At 38.6% G+C, this 21,596-nt stretch overlaps 1 protein-coding gene across 7 annotated transcripts in view; it reads left to right on the top strand.

The window, feature by feature from the left end:
- RPS6KA3 (ribosomal protein S6 kinase A3) overlaps nucleotides 1-21,596 on the top strand; it is a 112,463-nt gene that overhangs the window by 77,602 nt on the left and 13,265 nt on the right. For 5 of the 7 annotated variants that reach the window (XM_024240403.3, XM_002831445.6, XM_024240404.3 and 2 more), the window contains 9 exons: nucleotides 1,028-1,065; nucleotides 1,602-1,744; nucleotides 3,212-3,282; nucleotides 12,514-12,602; nucleotides 13,087-13,151; nucleotides 13,233-13,335; nucleotides 14,302-14,426; nucleotides 16,709-16,834; nucleotides 20,086-20,175. In XM_024240403.3, the coding sequence (XP_024096171.1) occupies nucleotides 1,028-1,065; nucleotides 1,602-1,744; nucleotides 3,212-3,282; nucleotides 12,514-12,602; nucleotides 13,087-13,151; nucleotides 13,233-13,335; nucleotides 14,302-14,426; nucleotides 16,709-16,834; nucleotides 20,086-20,175 (850 nt within the window). The remainder of the gene's footprint in view (nucleotides 1-1,027; nucleotides 1,066-1,601; nucleotides 1,745-3,211; nucleotides 3,283-12,513; nucleotides 12,603-13,086; nucleotides 13,152-13,232; nucleotides 13,336-14,301; nucleotides 14,427-16,708; nucleotides 16,835-20,085; nucleotides 20,176-21,596) is intronic. The other 2 variants (XM_063721398.1, XM_009234644.4) reach the window with 1 other exon arrangement.

The raw sequence follows: 21,596 nt of genomic DNA, 5'->3' as shown, positions 1-21,596 counted from the left end.
CTCCCTGATTAATAGCATTACTCTCCACTCAAGTATCTGCTCAAGCCAGAAACCTGAGTGTCATTCTCCAGTTGTTCTTTATCATGACCCAGTGAGCTCACTAAATGCCCTTTATTTTCTCTGTAAATTTCTCTACCCTCCATGAATGTACACCATTTATGGTCTCCCTTTTCCTTGACAAGAAGCCCAAACTATTTGGAATGCCCTGTAGGCCTTTGCAAACAGGCCTTATTCATTCAACATTTCTTATTTGTACTGTACACTGCCAAACACTGAGCTATAAAGATGAATAAGGTCAAACCTTCTAGGAGCTCACAGTTTATTGGGGAAGAGAGAAAACCCTGGAGAATATGTATAGTGAAGGGAGGGGTCAATGAAAAACAAGGAGTATGGGGAAGGAGAAGAGGATTGTGTAGGTCATGTCAGGAAAAAACAATAAGGAAACAATGATTGAGTCAGATACCTTTAAAATGACCAAGAGAGCTGGGCACGCAGTGGCTCACACCTTAGGGAGTAATCCCAGCACTTAGGGAGGCAGAAGCAAGAGGATAGCTTGAGCCCAGCAGTTCAAGACCTGCCTGGGCAACAGAGTGAGACCCTATTCTCCACAAAAAGGAAAAAAAGGCAAAATAAAATAACCAAGAGAATGACATGTCTGATGTTTTTGAATTAAATGTGTGGACCCTCTGTCTATTAATGCAGGCACTAGGGGGTTTAGTCAAACTACGTCTGCAGAAAGGCATTAGAAAGAGCAGCTGGGAAGAGTACAGGTGATTTGATTCTTTTCCTAATAATTTTCAAGTGTCCCTGGCATATTAATACAAGTTTATGGCATTGCCTTTGGGATTTGTTATAAATGTGTGTCCAAAAAATAATTTGTTCCTCCTTTGCCTTTGCCATCTTATTCACAGTCTAAGCAATGTTTTAGAATAAATGTGGTGATCTGATGCTTAAGGATGTAATTTCAGTCTTAGCTTCTATAAATCTCTATTTAGTGTTCTTAAAAGATTTTCTTTGTTTTTTTCAGTATACTTCTTGATGAAGAAGGTCACATCAAGTTAACAGGTAAAAAAAAAAAAAATCCTCGTTTTATTAAAATATTTTCTCCTACAATATATACTTTCCTTTAAGGTTGATTGTGGTACAAATATTGAGTAATACACTGTATTAAAATTAAAAACTTGTATTAGGGCCAGGCGTAGTAGCTCACCCCTGTAATCTCAGCATTCTGGGAGGCCGATGCAGGTGGATCACTTGAGGTCGGGAATTCAAGACTAGCCTGGCTGACATGGTGAAACCCTGTTTCTACTAAAAATACAAAAAAAAATGAGCTGGGCATGGTGGTGCATGCCTGTAATCCCAGTTACTTGGGAAGCTGAGGCAGGAGAATCACTTGAACCCGGGAGGCAGAGGTTACAGTGAGCCAAGATGGCATCACTGTACTCCAGCCTGGGTGACAGAGCGAGACTCCGTCTCAAAAAACAAAAACAAAAACAAAAAAAACTTGTATTAGAAATTTTACATTATTAATGTCAGAACTCAAAGTTTAAAATTTACATGTGCAAATTTATGTAGGATATTTATGATATTTGTTTTGGCAGATTTCGGCCTAAGTAAAGAGTCTATTGACCATGAAAAGAAGGCATATTCTTTTTGTGGAACTGTGGAGTATATGGCTCCAGAAGTAGTTAATCGTCGAGGTCATACTCAGAGTGCTGACTGGTGGTCTTTTGGTGTGTTAATGGTAAGGTTTGAATTTGGGGTTTTTTGGGTGGGGAGGAGGTTGTTAAGTGAGGATCAGCAGTGAATGTTAAAAAAAACTGGTGTTTTTATTTTCTTTATTTTATGCCATATGTAATAAATAACCAAGAAACATTATTGCATGCAGTATAGGACTATGAAATCTGTTAGCTGCGTCTATCTCATCCTAATTTGAAAAGGCAAAAAAAATATTACCGTAGATTTCCTGCTAATAGTAACAATCTAAAGCATTAATGGTGTTTGGTCTTTTGGAGAAACTGGTCCAGAAATCTGTTAGTAAGTGACCCTTAAAATAAGTTCGTTTGGCCGAGTGCAGTGGCTCACACCTGTAATCCTAGCACTTTGGGAGGCTGAGGCGGGTAGATCACCTGACGTCTGGAGTTCAAGACTGGCATGGCCAACATGGCAAAACCCCATCTCCACTAAAAATACAAAAATTAGCCGAGCAGGATGGCACACACCTCAGGAGGCTGAGGCTGGAGAATCGCTAGAACCTGGGAGGCAGAGGTTGCAGTGAGCCAAGATCACGCCACTGCACTCCAGCCTGGGCAACAGAGCGAGACTCTGTCTCAAAAAATATATAGTAAGTTCTGCTGGGCGCGGTGGCTCACGCCTGTAATCCCAGCATGTTGGGAGGCCGAGGCAGGTGGATCACTTAAAGTCAGGAGTTTGAAACCAGCCTGGCCAACATGGTGAAACCCCGTTTCTACTAAAAATACAAAAATTAGGCTGGGCGTGGTGGCTCATGCCTATAAGACCAGCCTGGACAACATGTTGAAACCCTGTCTCTACTACAACTACAAAAAATTAGCCAGGCATGGTGGCACACACCTGTAATCCCAGCTACTTGGGAGGCTAAGGCAGGAGAATCACTTGAACCCAGGAGACGGGGATTGCAGTGAGCGAAGATCGTGCCACTGCACTCCAGCCTGGGTGACAGAGTAAGACTCCGTCTCAAAAAAAATAAATAAGTTCATATGAAATTGGCATATCTATCAAATTGTTCACATATCTACACTTTAAAATTGTCATTTGAAATGTGATTGATGAAGCTGAGCATGGTGGCCCATGCCTCTAATCCCAGCACTTTGAGAGGCTGAAGTGGGAGAATTGCTTGAGCCCAGGAGATGGAAGCTTCAGTGAGCCGAGATTGCGCCACTGCGCTCCAGCCTGGGCAACAGGGCCAGGCCCTGTCTCAAAAAAAAAAAGAAAAGAAAAATGTGATTGATTTCTACAAAAAAAAAAAAAAAAAAAAAACTGTATGGCTCAGTTGTTTTAGGAATTATCAAGAACTTCAGTAACGAATATGGTAGAAATAGAAAACACTTGTTATGTAGCAATTTTAGAATATTTGGTTATAATTAAAATGATGCTTTTTTTTTTTTTACCTTCTGGCCTTGAGATTTTATATTTATTGACTAATACTTCTGATTATTTTGCCTTTCTGTAGTTTGAAATGCTTACTGGTACACTACCTTTCCAAGGAAAAGATCGAAAAGAAACAATGACTATGATTCTTAAGTAAGTACTCCCTTAATATAGATGTTTTGATGAGATTTTAAAATAAATACTTCAGGCTGGGCACTGTGGCTCATGCCTGTAATCCCAGCACTTTGGGAGGGCGAGGCAGATGGATCACTTGAGATGAGGAGTTTGAGACCAGCCTGGCCAACATGGTGAAACCCCATCTCTACTAAAAATACAAAACTTAGCCGGGCGTGGTGGTGCACACCTATAGTCTCAGCTACTCAGGAGGCTGAGGCGAGAGAATCAGTTGAACCCAGGAGGTGGAGGTTGCAGTGAGCTGATATCACACCACTGCACTCCATCCTGGGCAACAGAGCGAGACTGTATCTCAAAAAAGTAAAATAAAATCAATGTTTCACACTAAAAAATGAGATTTTAGTGTTGGCTGTAGTATAAGAAATAACTAAGAAACTCATCAATATTACATGGTTTGAATGTGAACAGACTGCGTAGATTTAGAGTACTCATATTATCTTCATGTTAATAGTGAAATACTGAAAGCTTTACTTTTGGGATTTGTAATATGGCAAGGATGCCCATTATTTCACTTCTGTCCACATTGTCCTGGAAGTCCTAGCCAATATGGTAAGTCAAGCAAAAAAGTAAAGTATAAGGTTTAAAAAGAAGAAATAAAATTATCATTATTTAGATAACATGACTGTATCCATAGAAGATCCAGTCATCAGCCTGCACAGCATAGCAAAACCCCGTCTCTACAAAAAAATGCAAAAACTAGCCAGGCATGGTGGTAAGCACCTGTAGTCCCAGCTACTTTGTGGGGTGGCGGATGGGGGCTAAGACAGGAGAATCATTTGAGCCCAGGAGCTTGAGGCTACAGTGAGCTGAGATGGTTCTACTGCATCCCAGCCTGGGTGAAAGAGCAAAACCCTGTCTCAAAAAAGAAAAGAAAAGAAAATCCAGTGATCATATAAATTCTTGGAATTAATAAGAGTTTAGCAAAGTTACTGGATACAAGGTCAATAAACAAAAATCTATTCTATGTCTCTATACTAGCAATAGAAAATGGAATTTTTATCCGGGCACAGTGACTCACGCCTGTAATCCCAGCACTTTGGCAGGCCGAGGCGGACAGATAACCTGAGGTCCGGAGTTCGAGACTAGCCTGGCCAACATGGCGAAACCCTGTCTCTGCTAAAAACAGAAGAAATTAGCCGGGCATGGTGGCAGGTGCCTGTAATCCCAACTACTCGGGAGGCTGAGGCAGGAGAATCACTTGAACCCGGGAGGCAGAGGTTGCAGTGAGCCAAGATCGTGCCACTGTACTCCAGCCTGGGCAATAAGAGTGAAATTCCATCTCAAAAAAAAAGTGGAATTTTCAAAGAGGATAGTGTTTACAACAATGTAAAAATTCTCAGATACCTAATGATAAATCTAGCAGAAGTTGTGTAAGACCTCTGTGCAAAAAAAACTGTAAAATTTTATTTAAAGAAATTTTAAAAGACCAAAATAACTTGAAAGGATATGCCATGTTCATTTTATGACAGACCCAGTGTGGTAAAGATAACAGTTCTATAGATCAGTGTTATCCACTAGAAATATAATGTGAACCAGCCAGGCATGGTGGCTCAAGCCTATAATCCCAGCACTTTGGGAGGCCAAAGTGGACAGATTGCTTGAGCCCAGGAGTTTGAGACCAGCTTGGGCAACATGGCAAAACCCCATCTCTACAAAAATAAAAAATAAAAAAATTAGCCAGATGTGGTGGCACGTGCCAGTAGTCCCAGCCACTTGGGAGGCTGAGGTGAGAGGATCACTTGAGCCTGGGAGGTCAAGACTGCAGTGAGCCCTGATCACACCACTACACTCCAACCTGAGCAACAGAGTGAAGAGCGAGACCCTGTCTCAAAAAAAAGAAAAGAAAAGAAATATAATGCGAACCACATACGTAATTTTAAGTTTTCTAGTACCTACGTTTAAAAAAGTAAAAAGAGGCAGGGCGTGGTGGCTCACGCCTGTAATCCCAGCACTTTGGGAGGCCAAGGCGGGTGGATCACCTGAGGTCAGGAGTTCGAGACCAGCCTGGCCAACATGGCAAAACCCTGTCTCTGCTAAAAATACAAAAATTAGCTGGGCATGGTGGCACACACCTGTAATCCCAGCTACTTGGGAAGCTGAGGCAGGAGAATCACTTGAACCCGGGAGGCGAAGGTTGCAGTGAGCTAAGATCATGCCACTGCACTCCAGCCTGGGTGATGAATGAAACTCATCTCAAAAAAAAAAAAAAAAAAAAAAAAGTAAAGGAAAGTTAATTGTAATATTTTATTTAACCCAGTGTACCCAAGATGTTATTTCAGCATGTAACCAATGTTAAAAAATGATTGAGGTATTTGTTGTAAACTAATTTTTTTCATACTCATTTGAAATTCAGTGTGTATTTTACACTTACAATGTGGATTGGCACATTTCAGGTGCTCAGTAGCCATATGTAGCTAGTGGCTACTATAATGGATGACAAAACTATAGTTTCAATGCAAATAAAATTAAAATCCTAGTAACTTTTTAATGTGAATCTTGATAAACTGATTCTAATATGATAATACAAAGGACCAAGAGTAGCTAAAATACTCTTGAAGACTAAGATAGGAAGACTTGCTTTACCAGGTATTAAGTCTTATTATAACAGTAACTAAGATAATACGGCATTGAAACAAGTGTGGAAAGTAGATCTATGCAATAGAATAAAGAGCCCAGAAACAGATCTATATATGTGGACACTTAATTTGCAACCATTGGGAATTTCAGAGCAGCAGGGAAAGAATAGCCTTTTCTTGATAAATCATGCTGGTGGAAAAGTTAGATATTCGTATAAAAAATAGGCAGGGAGTGGTGGCTCACACCTGTAATCCAAACACTTTGGGAGGCTGAGGTGGGAGGATCACTTGAGGCCATGAGTTCAAGAATATAAAAATTATCCAGGTGTGGCAGTGCACACCTGTAGTCCTAGCTACTTGGGAGGCTGAGGTGGGAGAATCGCTTGAGCCCAGGAGGTCAAGGATGCAGTGAGCCATGATCATGCCACTGCACTCCAGCCTGGGTAATAGAGCAAGACCGTGTCTCAAAAAAAATTTGCTTTAAAAGAATTAAAAATTTTTTTAAAAATTCCTACCTTCCACCATACATAAAAATCATTACCAATCTATCTAGAACCCCAATCAATAAGAAAAAGCCAACCCAATAAAAACATGGGCAAGAGACTTAGGGATCTGACAGAAGAGGATATTCAATGGCCAAAAAACTTATGAAAAGATACTCAACCTCGTTAATCAGAAAATACAAATTAAAATCACAAAGAAATATCACTGCATACTCACCAGAATGGCTAAAATTAAAAAGATTGACAGGAGCATTCTGAACCATTTTTGGCCCAGACTGCTGCCCTATACAAAAATTTTAAAAAATAAAAATAAATAAAAATAAAAAGACTGACAGTACAAAATGGTGGGATGTGAAGCAGTGGCAACTTTTATACATAGCTGGAAGGAATATCAATACTCATATAACCACTTTGGAAAGCAGTTTTTGTCCTTATCTTCTAAAGACAAATATATGTATACCCTCATCCAGTACTCCCCACTCCTAGACATGCACCCATGTTAAAAGAGTCTAGTTACACATCAAAAAACAAGTGCAAAGCCGTTCATAGCAGCATTATTTGTAATAGCCAAAAAGTGGAAACCTGATTATTAACAGAAGAATCAATTAATAAATGATGGTGTAGTCATACAGTCGAATACAGTAGAAGTTGTTGTATTTACTATATGTGTTTTAGGCTCTGTGGGACACACACAGTCTCTGTCACATATTCTTTGTATTTTTTTTCCAACCCTGTAAAAATATAAAACAATTCTTGAGAGCCATTCAAAAACAGGCTGAAGCCTTGGCCCATGGGTGTAGTATGCCATACAACAAAGAAAATGAACAAACCACAGTTACATGCAACAACTTAGCTAAATCTCACAAGAATGTGGAGCTAAGGAAGTACAGACACAAAAGAAAAAGTACTATATGATTCTATTTGTAAAGTTTACAAAGCAGGCAAAACTAAAGCATAGTTTTTAGGGTTCATATTTAGATGGTTAAAAGCCTGAGGCAAAATAAAGGAAGTGGTTACACTGTATGAGGGGTTCTGGCAATGTTATGTCTTGGCCAGATGACTATTCAGTTTGTGGTAAATAATTGAGCTGTGTACATTGGGTGTTTTTGTTCGGGGTTTTTTGGGGCATTTTATATTATTCTACACAATATAAAAGATCTAAAAAGATGTGCTACATAAATGAATGTTCACTGAACTTTCATCACTGAACCTTTATCACTTCATCTACTATGATCCCTCCCTTTCAGCGAACAAACACTCTCGTGTTGAAGAAACTAAATCCTTCTTTGACTTGGCCTTCCTTTCAAGTTACTGTACCATCTTCCTGCATCCTTTCAACACAAAGCTTCTTTAAAAAGTAGTCTATGCTTTCTGTTACTACTTTTTTGGCTTATTTTATTCCACAGCCTATTTGTCATTCATCCCCACCACTCTACTGAAACTGCTCTCACTGTGGCTATCAGTGGTCTTCTGGTTGCTAAAACCAGTGGCAGGTTGTCAAAAGGATGACTCTGTACCATTCATTCACATAATTCATTTAACAGATGTTTCAGTTCTTGCTACTCATACTTGAGATGTAGTATTAACAATACTGAAAAGGTCTTTGGTGGTCTTCAGAGCTTATATTTTAGTGGGGGAGACAAGGAATTAATATCTAAACAATTTCAGATAGTAATAGGAGATATAAGGATAATAAATCAGAATTCTGTACTCATAATAGTGACTCCTTACTGTGTGAGGGAAGGAGCAGAAAGCAGGAGCCATATTAGATGGGACACTCAAGAAAGGCATCTCTGAGTATTTGACACTGGTGGCCGCTCCCTCCCTCCATAGTTTTTCCTACTTTGATCTACTTCTTCCACCTCTCTAACCATTCCCCTTTTGGTCTCTTTTACATGATTTCTTCTCTTCCTGTTTTTCCTTTTTTAATTATAAAAATTTTCAAATATGAATTATCAAAAATAGAATAATTGAGTGAACACATATACCTGTTACCCAGATTCGACATTTATCGAGATTTGGCCATTTCGCTTTATCTATTCTTTTTTTCTTTTCTTTACTGAAGTATTATAAGCATTCCAGACATATCTACTTAATTCAGTTTGCCTTGCTAAAAATATGGATGTTTTCTTACACATCCACATAAAACTAGCAATAATGCTTAGGTATCATCAGTCCTTAACTAAGTTTTTTCAGATTTTCTTCAAAACTGTGTCTTTACAGTTGGATCCAAATCAAGTCTGCACATTCCATTTGGTTGTACTTCTTAAACTTCTGTTACTCTATCCCTGTTTTTCCCCTGCTGTTTATTCATAGAAACCTAGTCAGTTGTTTTATAGAACTCTGCTTTCTGGATTTATCTTGTCAAAGAATGAGACCCCCTCTCAATATCTGAAACAAAAAGCATAAAGCTTATTTTATTCTTTGCTATGGTAAGGCTAGAGTCTCCCCAAACATAGTAGACCACTAATCTTATATAGGGTTTTGAAGAAGGGTGGAGCTCAAGAACTGGCAGATTTTCATGTCTATAAGTGGGTTGACATTATCTGTAATAATGTGATTATTTGGGTGGGACTGTTGTTGATCATTGGGCACTCAGGTGTGTTTATTCGAGTGAGTCCATTCCTGTTTGGCTAATTTTCAGAGACAAAGAGCAGTTACTCATCTTTGCAGGTGTTCACCAGGCAAGTTGTCATTGATCAATTCAATGGATTTTAAACCAACTGAAAGGATTTAAAACCAGTTCTGGTGGTTCTCTTGTTACCATGGTTACATAACAATTAGTCTTTTCCTAGGAGTATGGAAATTTTTTTTATTCCCTTAGTGTTATTAACTTGATCCTCTATTCTGTTTTTGGTTAAACTGTTTTAGCAATATTATTTCACAGCTAATACTGTGTGGTCCCTGTTACATCAGGAGGCTTACAATACCTGGTTGCCCCCACTTTAAGTGATGGGCTCCAGTGGTTGCAGCTGATTCCTCCGTTGTAAAGTTCCCTGTCATGCTTTTAACTAATGGTTCTATCCATTAATAATCATTACTTGAAACAGTTATTTTATAAGGAATTCAAAAGTGATGAATTGCTTTTTTAAAAAAAAAAAAAAAAAAAAAAGTTTTTTAGAGATGAGATCTTGCTCTGTTGCCCAGATCTGAATGCAGTGGCATGATCACAGCTCACTGCAACATCAAACTCTTGGGCTCAAACGATCCTCCTGCCTCAGCCTCTCGAGTAGCTAGGACTACAGGTGCACCACCATGCCCAGCCAAGTTCTTTAATCTTTTGTACAGATGGTATCTTTCTATGTTGCCAGGCTGGTCTCAAACTCCTGGGCTCAAGTGATCCTCCCACCTCCGCCTCCCAAAGTGTTGGGATCACAGGCATGAGCCACTATGCACCAGCCATGATTTTCTATTATTATTATTATTCCTTCCTCATTTATTAGCTGGTATTTTCTCAACTAACTTTCCCTCATCAACTATGATGATTTAATTACTTGAAATAAGGCTCATCCAAGAAAAAGAGAATAAATACTTAATTCTTTTCTTAATTGTTTCTAATGTCAGAGCCCTAGTTACTTCCTAGTGGGGGTAGTATCCAGTGAGTTGAGTTTTTGTGTTTTGACTTTGCTTTTTCTTATTTTACTATAATAAACTCATGGGATTTAATAATCAGTGTGATTCAGCCAATTGCATTCATTATTTTTAATGCCCTAATTGTTCTTTTTCTGACTACCTATTAAATGGTCTTATCCCCCAGGATCCATCTATGATATGCTTTTCTTCCCCCTCTGCACTCTTTCCTAAGTGACTTCAGTCTTTCCTATAACTACCCTCCACATTTTAATCACTCTCAAATCACTCTTTCTTACATGAATTTACCAGGCATTAGACCTGTGTTTCTATTTACTCACCTGCCTGGCCCTCCCAAAACATAACATGCATGACTTCACATCTTTGAACTAAATGTATCTTTATTTGCTGTTCTTTTCTTATACTCCCAGTTATCAGCATTTTCATGCACCCTCTTTTCCAAGCCAGAAACCTGGAAATCATTTTTTATTCCTTCTCTCTTTTGCATAATTAGGTATTCTCCAAATTCGATCTCAGAATTATTTCACTGTTCCAGCCTTTCCTCTGAATTAAACAGCTTAAAGTATTCAGAAAACAGTGACCTCTTACCCACACTATCTGACCACATTCCTAAGTTGATTGCCTACCACTTATGACCTCTTCCCACTCCAAATTGTTCTCTACTACCCTTGGAGTTACCTTCTTGAAAATAAGTCTAGTCATGTTAGTCCAGTTTCAGGACCTCTGCTGCATCCCTGTTATCTAATACAATAGTGTTTCCCCAGATTTGTCCAAGAGAGTATTAATTCTACAAGATGTTAATAGGTATTCTTTGAAAAAGAGGTGCTGGAAATAAATACTTAGAAAATACTGATTTCGCCCATAATCCTAGCACTTTGAGAGGCTGAAGTGGGAGGATCACTTGAGGCTAGGAGTTCAAAACCAGCGTAGCCAACATGGCAAAACTCCATCTCTACAAAAAAAAAAAAAAAAAAGCCAGGTGTGGTGGTAGCACACACCTGTAATCCCAACTACTTGGGAGGCTGAGACACAAGAATCCCTTGAACCCAGAAGGCGGAGATTGCAGTGAGCCGAGATTGTGCCACTGCACTCCAGCCTGGATACTCTGTCTTTTAAAAAAAAAAAAAAAAAACTGATTTGTTTGCTCTAGATTTCTCAGCCTTTTTATATGCAGTGTATTTTAATTCTGTGTGTCTAATAGGGGGATATAATAGATAGCATTCTACAAGCTCATTGGGTCATGAATCTTTTTATTGTTGCTAACTATCTAGAGGGATTAATGTTATTCAGTAAAATTTGGGGAAACACTAGCCAAATGAATAAATTGTTAGCCTTTAGATTGCATTCAAGACCTTTCATAATCTCCCATGTTAAATTAAATATCCCCTACTGTTCCCTTGTCACTCTTTGCATATGTTCTTCTGCATTTGTCTCTTAATGTACTAGCATTATCTGTATCCATCTTCACCATGGACCATGAGTTTCATGGGCTCTCTTTATCTCTGTATCCTCAGCGCTAAACAGTGTCTGGCATGTAATAGCTCAATAACAACCCACTGAATAATAAATGGATCTGTTTCTGAAATAGGAATTTTCCCCAGCTCTATTATTATTGTCATACTTACAGGATCATTGGTTTCTTTAATTTGTAGGTTTGGAAAAAGAATTAAAATCAGAGCTGAAACAGACCTTCAAGTTCATCTAGGCCAGCAGTTTTTAGACTGTGTATCTTCAATATTTCACAATCCTCTTTCCCACAGTTCCCCTTCCCTTCAGGGGCTGTTAAAGGGAATAGAAAGGAAAAAGTGGCATATGAAACACATGTTCTCTTAGCAGCTTTAAATGTTAGGTTTCTTAAATTCCCTTTGAGGAGGAGTTCCGAGGCTATACTTTGGGAGCTATTGGTCTAGAGTCCAATCCCTTTGCTTATGAAGAAATGATAACAGGCCCAGAATAATTGGCTTTCCCACTGTCACAAAGTTCTTAGTAACAGAGCCAGAGCTAGGATTCAAATGATCTTACTTTCACAGTGCTCTTTGCAAAATTTTGAAAAATGAAAAAGCTCATTAGATTATGAACTAAAATTCAGTTATGTGTTCACATGAAAACCTGTACATAAATGTTCACTGTAGCTTTATTCATATTACCCCAAACTGGGCACAACCCAAATGTCCTTCAACAGATAATGGATAAACTGTGACGTATTCGTACAGAAGCCATACATGTAATAAAATGGCATAGAACTAAACACACACACAAATAAGTGCAAATAAAACCAGTGCCGTGTGAATGAGATCATTGGATTGTCTCCATGTCAGTATCCTGGATGTGATATTGTACTGTAGTTTTGTAAGATGTTACCATTGGGGGAAACTGGGTAAAGGGCACAGGGGATCTCTCTGTATTATTTCTTACAACTGAGTGTGAATCTACAAGTATCTCAAAAAGTTTAAGAATTTTTAAAAATAAAAATACAGATGCCTCCAAAAAATAAAATATTATGTGGATTTATTATTTAGAGCCAAACTTGGAATGCCACAGTTTTTGAGTCCTGAAGCCCAGAGTCTTTTACGAATGCTTTTCAAGCGAAATCCTGCAAACAGATTAGGTAAAAATTTTAACTAATTTGTTTATGTTGTATGTTTGTTGGTGTTTGTTTTTAGCGGGGAGTAGATATTTGTTTTGTGGTGGAATTATTAACTATTTAGACAAGGCTAGGCCTGGTGGCTCACGCCTGTAATCCCAGCACTTGGGAGACCAAGGCGGGAGAATTACTTGAGTCCAGGAGTTCAAGACCAGCCTGGGTAAAATGGCAAAACCTCATCTTTACAAAAAATACAAAAGTTAGCCAGGCGTGGTGGTGCGCGCCTGTAGTCCCAGCTACTCAGGAAGTTGAGGTAGGAGGCTCACTTGAGCCTGAGAGGTTGAGGCTGCAGTGAACTGAGATCACACCACTGCGCTCCAGCCTGGGTGACAGAGCAAGCCCTTGTCTCAAAATTAATTAATTAATTAGACAAGTATTGAAAACAAAGGCTGAGCAATATGTATATTTCTCCTTGAAATAAAATTACCAATGAATCCATTTTTGATAGGTGCAGGACCAGATGGAGTTGAAGAAATTAAAAGACATTCATTTTTCTCAACAATAGACTGGAATGTAAGTATAGAATGAAAACTTGCTTGAAATATTTCATTATAGTTAAAATATGTCTAAGTCTCTTTTTTTTTTTCCCTCCAGAAACTGTATAGAAGAGAAATTCATCCACCATTTAAACCTGCAACGGGCAGGCCTGAAGATACATTCTATTTTGATCCTGAGTTTACTGCAAAAACTCCCAAAGGTAAGGAGAAAATGTGAAAACCCAAATATATGACAACAAATATGTTTTTTTCTTGTTCCATCAGAAAATCTTTTCCAGACTCTGGGCGCGGTGGCTCACACTTGTAATCCCAGCACTTTGGGAGGCTGAGGCGAGCAGATCGCTTGAGGCCAGGAGTTCGAGACCAGCCTGGCCAACATAGTGAAACCCTGTCTCTACTAAAAATACCAAAATTAGCCAGGTTTGGTGGCATGTGCCTGTAATCCCAGCTACTTGGGTGGCTGAGGCACGAGAATTGCTTGAACCTGGGAGATGGAGGTTGCAGTGCATCAGAATTGCACCACTGCACTCCAGCCTGGGTGACAGAGCGACACTCTGTCTCAAAAAGAAAAAAAGAAAATCTTTTCCTAGACAACTCTCTATGCTATCTTCAAATCTCCTAAATTTGCTGTAGATCAACCTTGTATCTCCCCCATTCCACCCCAACTAGGTTATTATTGAGGGCTGCAGTTTCTAATATGGTAGCCAGTAGCCACATGTGGCTAATTAAATTTAAATTAATTAAAATTTAAAATGTAGTTTCTCAGTCACACTAGGCACGTTTCAAATGTTGAAAAGCTGTGTGTAGCTAGTGGCTATCATATTAGACTGTAAAGATAAAGAAAATTTCCATCATTTCAGGAAATTCCATGGGACAGCATTAATTTTGAATACCATTAACCCTATAATTCATCGATGTATTATATTCTTCAAATGAATTAGCTATTTTCTAGGCTCCGAGGGACTAGGATGTTGGTGTTGTAATGGCAATACACAATCAGAACAGATCTGATACAGTGCCTCACAGGTATCCCGGAAAGCAAGAGGTATATACTGTGTACCTGAGAAATAGAATTCCAGAATAAGTGAAAAAGGTCATAGTGTCAACAGTTTTTCCCTTAATTTCCTTTCAAATGAATCTTCTTTGTCACTTCTTACTCTTTTCAGATTCACCTGGCATTCCACCTAGTGCTAATGCACATCAGCTTTTTCGGGGGTTTAGTTTTGTTGCTATTACCTCAGATGATGAAAGCCAAGCTATGCAGACAGTTGGTGTACATTCAATTGTTCAGGTGAGTGGATGTCTAAATAATTTTAGATTTGGAATGTTGTAAGATATAGTTCATTCTGTGAATAGATTTTTTTCTACTGACTTCAAGTGAGCAATTTAAAATACATTTTAGACTGGGCATAGTGGCTCACACCCATAATCCCAGCACTTTGGGAGGCAAAGGCAGGTGGATCACTTGAGATCAGAAGTTCAAGACCAGCCTGGCCAACATGGTGAAACCCCTATCTCTACTAAAAATACAAAAATGAGTTGGGCATAATGGCACATGCCTGTAATTCCAGGTACTCAGGAGGCTGAGGCACAAGAATCACTTGATTCTGAGGCAGAGGTTGCAGTGAGTGGAGATCACACCACTGCACTCCAGCCTGGGTGACAGAGTTGAAACTCTGTCTCAAAAAATAAAATAAAATACATTTTATATCATTAACTTTACTCTTAGAAATTTTTTTCGTATGTCATCGAAAAGGTTGCAAGAACCAAAATCCTAGATACCTATGTGACTTGAAAGTAGAGTTTTAGGCCAGGCGCAGTGGCTTACGCTTGTAATCCCAGCACTTTGGGAGGCCGAGGCGGGCAGATCACAAGGTCAGGAGTTCGAGACCAGCCTGTCCAACACAGTGAAACCCCGTCTCTACTAAAAATACAAAAATTAGCTGGGCGTGGTGGTGCATGCCTGTAATCCCAGCTACTTAGGAGGCCGAGGCAGGAGAATCACTTGAACTCGGGAGGCAGAGGTTGCAGTGAGCCGAGATCCGCCACTGTACTCCAGCCTGGGCAACAGAGCTAGACTCTGTCTCGGAAAAAAAAAAAAAAAGAAAGTAGAATTTTAAAAGAGTTGAGATAAACATGACGATGTTGTCTATGTCCTCTCCTGTGCCTCAAAATGTTTTTCATGCCGAATTTGTTTCACCCTCTGCCTCCTTCAGGTCAGCTATGATGAATTGAGGTCTTCTGGGTCTTTGATGCCTTAGAACAGGAGTCGGCAGACTTTCTCTGTGAAGGGTCAGATAATACTTGAGGTTTTGTGGGCTATATGGGCTCTGTCACAACTACTCAACTCTGCTATGTAGCACAAAACAACCACAGACAATACATAAACGAGTGGGCATGGCTGTGTGCCAATAAAACTTTATTTACACACACAGGCAGTGAATCAGATTTGGCTCACTGGCCATAGTTTGTCAACCTTTGCCTTAGAAAGATACAAGAAATAAAAATGAACTCAAATCTTAAGTCATCTTTCTAATCAAAGGGAACTAGATATATCTTTTGAAGCACTGGATTGTTTTTAGGATATCATTTGTACTTGGATTTTCTTGACGATTAAGTTGCTTTTGCTCTAAAATTTTTTCATGAGTCAGTTATCCTGTTTTCCATTTTGTAGAAAAACAAAACGCTGGTTTTTAAGCAGAGGTCATGTTGAAATAGTCTGTGCCATTTACTATGCAAGCACATGAATGTATGGCAAGTTTTTAAATTATAAATTCTGTACTTAACATAGAAACCACAAACTTGTATATCCTACAAAATTCAAGTTTTAACATATACAAAGCTTATAGGCATGGATGTCTCATATCAGTAGCCAAGGGCAGCACAACTTTCCTCAGCCTGTTTATGGAATCAGTAAGTTGCTGTTCATCATCTACTGTGTGTTATTAGTCCCTAACCCATGACCAGCTTCTTTAGCATAAGTTGTGTAAGACTATGACTTCAGTGTGAAGAAAGGAGGGAGTGGCTACTGAAAGTCCAAAATGGCGATAACAGGTATTGCTTGCAAATACATTATTTTTATTTAATCTTCACCATTACCCTCTGAGAAAATACAGGCTCAAAGTTACACAGCCTGTAAGTGGTGTACCTGAGACAAGAATTCAGATATTCTAATTCTGAATCCTCCTAAATCCTTTCCTTCTATACCATAGGTTTCAAACTTCTCATTTGCAAAGGTACTTGAAAACCTATAGCCAACTGGGGACTGGAATAAGGCAGAATTACAGACAAAGATATGGGCCCCATATCAAGTAGCTCTGCTTTTTCTGTTGTGCAAATTCAATTTTTATTTATAACATAAGCTTTTTTAAGTCATATTTCTTGCTGTACATTTCATTGTAAACACTTCCAAAATCACTTGTTTGTAGAATAATAAGTACTATAAAGATGTATTTTTATTCTTACTCATTTATATGTAGGGCATCGACAATGCATGCTGAGTAACATACTTCCCTATTATAAAATGCACTAAAGGCATTATGGGACTCTTCACCAATTTATAATTTTTTGTAGCAGTTACACAGGAACAGTATTCAGTTTACTGATGGATATGAAGTAAAAGAAGATATTGGAGTTGGCTCCTACTCTGTTTGCAAGAGATGTATACATAAAGCTACAAACATGGAGTTTGCAGTGAAGGTAAATTTTTTTTATTTAAAATGCAATTCATACAGTTCTTGTTCATGCATGTCAGTACGAGTTAAAAATTACACTCCTCTTGTTGTTAAAAGTGCCTTTTGTTATAAAAAAGTTAAATATCTGGCTAGTGGTCTTCAGAGATCTTAATCTAGAACCCTGTGAGCTAAAGGTAAGGTGGTTATATATCTAGTTTGCCCAGAGCAGTACCAGTTTACACCTCAAGTGATTTTTTTTTTTTTTTTTTACCTCAAGTGATTTTTAAAGTACCTTTTTACTCTGAGAAGTCCCCATTTTATGCTCAGGGTGTCAGCAAATTCCTCAAAATTGTGTGCAAAATTTTGTATGTTTACATCTTCTCTGGCAAAAAGTTCATACCTTTCTTTGCATCTAAAAGGATCTGGGAACCAATAAATGAATAAAAACCACTATCATAAAAGTCATTATCATTGGCTGTTTTAATTTCATCAAGTATCCTAAGACAGAATTTTCTAAGCCAAAAACCAAGGAACCTAGCTCTGCGATAAAGTTTGAATTTCAAACCTTTAGTTGTAAGTGAACAAACACTATGTTCACGTCTCTTTTCACTTCTTGGAATAGTAACCTCTGCTCTCCAATCTCAAGCAATTCAAACAATGTCTAGAGCTTTCAACTTGTTTGAACCTTAGGACTGGTTTTATAAATATGCATAGCTCACGTTTAGAGAGATAGTGACATTAGTTGTTATCACTCTTCTAAACTTAGATGTAACTGCTTTAAAGTCGTCAGTGTCTATAGGGCTCTCTGTCAGATAGAAGGATGAACCATAAAAATACATTTAATTTGCTTCATTGGAAGTACAATAAAGCTAATTTTAAAGAAGGAAATTTTTAAAAGAAATACATTTAATTTTCTATTTTCCTATTCATTGCTCTTATTGAAATCTAAGATACATAGAAATTTTCAAATTGCTTACATGAAAGGAGAAAAGACTAATAATGTATTTGGTAGGCAGTTTAAGGATGTGTCTTGCCTCCATAAATACATCATAAAAAGCAGAAATGTCCTGAGGCCTCTTTGAATTACAGAAACCTTGAGGACTATGCCTAAAACCTTGAAAATATCTCCAAGCTATTTGTGGATTTTTGTAACTTAAATGATTCATAAAACCAATCCCAACACAACTGGATTCTACTGAAATTACCACATATTTGAGGTCCACAAGCACAAGTATAGATCTAATGCAAACTGGGCTCAGATTAGCAGATCCATGCCAAAAACAACCCCTCCCAGTGTGTTCTGGTTTTCAAAAGACTAGTCCCAGATCATCTCTTAAATTAGCATGTCTATTCCATATACCTCTCCTCTTAATCACCCATTTGCCTAATTCCACACTATCATTTGCAGTTGATTACAGTGGGCACCTGTATGTTTATCTTCCCTGTTCTCCAAATACAGAACTGTTTTACAAGTACAGTCTACCCTTGAATAACACAGGACTTAGGAGTGCTGATCCAAGCAGTTGAAAATCCACGTATAACTTGACTCCCCAGAACTTAACTACTCATAGCCTACTGTTGACCAGAAGCCTTACTGATAGCATATATAGTCGATTATTTTGTATGTTATATGTATTATATACTGTATTCTTTCAATAAAGTAAGCTAGAGAAAAGAAAGTGTTATTAAGAAAATCATGCCAGGTATAGTGTCTCACGTTTGTAATCCTAGCACTTTGGGAGGCCGAGGTGGGAGGATTGCTTGAGGCCAGGAGTTTGAGACAAGCCTGGGCAACATAGCAAGACCCTATCTCTACAGAAAAATTGTTTAAAAATTAGCCAGGCATGGCTACATGTGCCTGTAGTCCCAGCTAGTCAGGAGGCTGAGACGGAAGGATTGCTTGAGCTCAGGAGGTTCAGGCTGCAGTGAGCTATGTGCCACTGTACTCTAGCCTTGGCAACATAGCCAGACCTCATCTCTACAAATAATTTTTAAAATTATCTGAGTGTAGTGGTGTGTGCCTGTGGTCCCAGCTATTCAGGAGGTAGAGGTGGGAGGATCACTTGGGCCCAGGAGCTCGAGGTTGCAGTGAGCCGTGATGATTGCGCCACTACACTCCACCCTGGGCAACAGAACAAGACCCTGTCTCAAAAAACGAAAAAAAACATGTAAGGAAGAGAAAATATATTTACTATTCATTAAATGGAAGTGGATCATAATAAAGGTCTTTTTCCTCATCAGTTTCACCTTAAGTAGGCTGAGGAGGGAGGAAGAAGAGGAGTTGGTCTTGGTGTCTCAGGGGTGGCAGAAGCAGAAGAAAATCCACGTGTAATTGGTCCCTCGTAGTTCAAACCTGTGTTGTTCAAGGGTCAACTATAAATCCATTTCGTATAGAAGACTGGACCCATGCTGAGAGTTGTAACCTCTTTCCTAGGTTGCTGGAGTGTCTGGGTATTTAGTACATACTTAATTACTAAGCTGTTTAAAATTGAACATACAAAGGCCACCTAATTTGTTTCAGACTACCCTTTGAATGAATAGAAAGCAAAATTTGTCTTTTTTATATTAGTTTAGCAGATTAAAACATTAAGAGAAATATTTTTAAGGAGCAGCCAAAATAAAAGGGTTAGAAAGTTACATTACTATTTTAAAGGGCTTTATTATAATAATTAAACCAAATTCTAACCAAATAAAATTCTAGGTATGGTTTTCTATGTAGCTTTCTGCCTAACTTCAAAAACAAGATTGTTCTACTTAACAGATAATTAGCTTTTATAAGTAGCTTACAGCTAACAGGATATTCAATTGAAGCATTTTATTAAAGGAAGTAAACTTAATTCAATAAGCAGATGCTAGTGGTGGTGTTATAGATATATCTAGCTCTTAATTATCTGTATTGATGGGGGGTTAGAAGTTGACTGAGTTCCCAAATGTTTAAGGCCTCAAGGATAGAAGAAAAGATATGTTAACTGTGTTCTTGGTACCTTTTCTCGAGGCTTTTTGAGTTTTTGGTTAAGTCCTAAACTTACTACAAACTTACATTGGAGAGGCATGGTGGGAATGCGACTCATAATTTAGAATTTACAGCCTTGCCATCTATATCAAGACTGGCTTTCTGATTAAACAATCTGGCCAGGTAGTTGAATAAAACTGATTGATAAATGGCTTATTTATACACTCTTTACATGAGGTAATACCCAAGGTCTGTAGCTATAAACAATTAATGTTTATAACTATGTAGTTCATGAGGTTTTGTGATAAATATTTGCCTTTTAGATTATTGATAAAAGCAAGAGAGACCCAACAGAAGAAATTGAAATTCTTCTTCGTTATGGACAGCATCCAAACATTATCACTCTAAAGGATGTAAGTAGATTCTTTAATATGGATCATTTGAGTCAGTTGTCTAACTCACATTGAAAGTAGTGTATTTTCAAAAATCATGTGGTAGACAAAGAACTCATCATAGGCTGGGCACAGTGGCCCATGCCTATTATACCAGCAGTTTGGGAGGCCAAGGCAGGAGGATCACTTGAGGCCAGGAGTTCAAGACCAGCCAGGTCAACACAGTGAGACCTCCATCTCTACAAAAAAAAATTTTTTTTAATTAGCCGGGCCGAGCACAGTGGCTCACACCTGTAATCCCAGTACTTTGGGAGGCTGAGGCAGGAGGATTGCTTCAGTCCAGGAGTTCAAGACCAGCCTGGGCAACATAGGGAGACCCTGTCTCTAAAGAATATTTAAAAATTAGCCTGACATGGTGGCTCATGCCTATAGTCACAGCTACTCTGGAGGCTGAGGTGGGAGGATTGCTTCAGCCCGGCAGGTCAAGACCACAGTGAGCAGTTATCGCACCACTGCACTCCAGCCTGCGCAGCAGAGCAAGACCCTGTCTCAAAAACAAAAACAAAACAAACAAAAAAAAACCAACATGGTAAGTTTAAAAAGTAGATTTGAAAACAGTTTATATGTGTATATGGCATAATTTCATTTATCAATAAAGATATGTTTGTACAGTTATTTTTTTCTACTTTTGCTTTAAGAAGAAAAGTACTTACGATATTATTGCTTTTAATATCTGCAGTTACTTGAACACTTACCTAAATGTTCAGTGTTAATATTACTATTAGTTCATATTCAATATTGACTAGTCTCAGTCTCCAGACTACCCCAAAGTATCTTCCACATTACTAGAAAAGAGATCTAACACTCATAACTACCCATTTAACTTCCCTGCCTACAGTCTAAAGTCCCCAGCCCCTTAAGACCCTGCCTTCCTCTGTAGTTTTCAGACTTCTCACACACCCTTTGTCATACACCTTATGCTCTGTGTTCTAGTATGTAAATTTCTTGCACATGCCTCATTTTCCATGCTGCTCTGTCTGAATTTATAGTTCCCTCAGTTGCTAACACCATCTATTTTCTTTACCTGGCTAACTACCACACATATAAGATTTTGCTAAGGCGCTACTTCTTCCAGGAAGCCTGCCTTGCCCACTGCCACCCCCAGGACAAGTAAAGTATCTTTCCCTGAACTGTCGTGATAACCCTGTTGCCTACGTCTCTCTTGACTTTTATTATAACAAAGTGTTGGCAAACAGTGTGAACTCCCCAGGTAGTGTTAAGTCTTCTCTTGCTAATGATGTTCACATAGGCCCAAAGGCCTTATCTGGAGGTTGTCAAAACTCAAATTTCCTCAGATTATCACTGCTCATGGAGACACAGCAAAACCTCGTCTCTACAAAAAATGCAAAAATTAGCCAGGTGTGTTGGCATGCACCTGTAGT

The sequence above is a fragment of the Pongo abelii genome, chromosome X (genome assembly GCF_028885655.2).
Source record: "Pongo abelii isolate AG06213 chromosome X, NHGRI_mPonAbe1-v2.0_pri, whole genome shotgun sequence".
Taxonomy (NCBI): domain Eukaryota; kingdom Metazoa; phylum Chordata; class Mammalia; order Primates; family Hominidae; genus Pongo; species Pongo abelii.
This window is presented reverse-complemented; position numbering and strand designations above follow the sequence as displayed.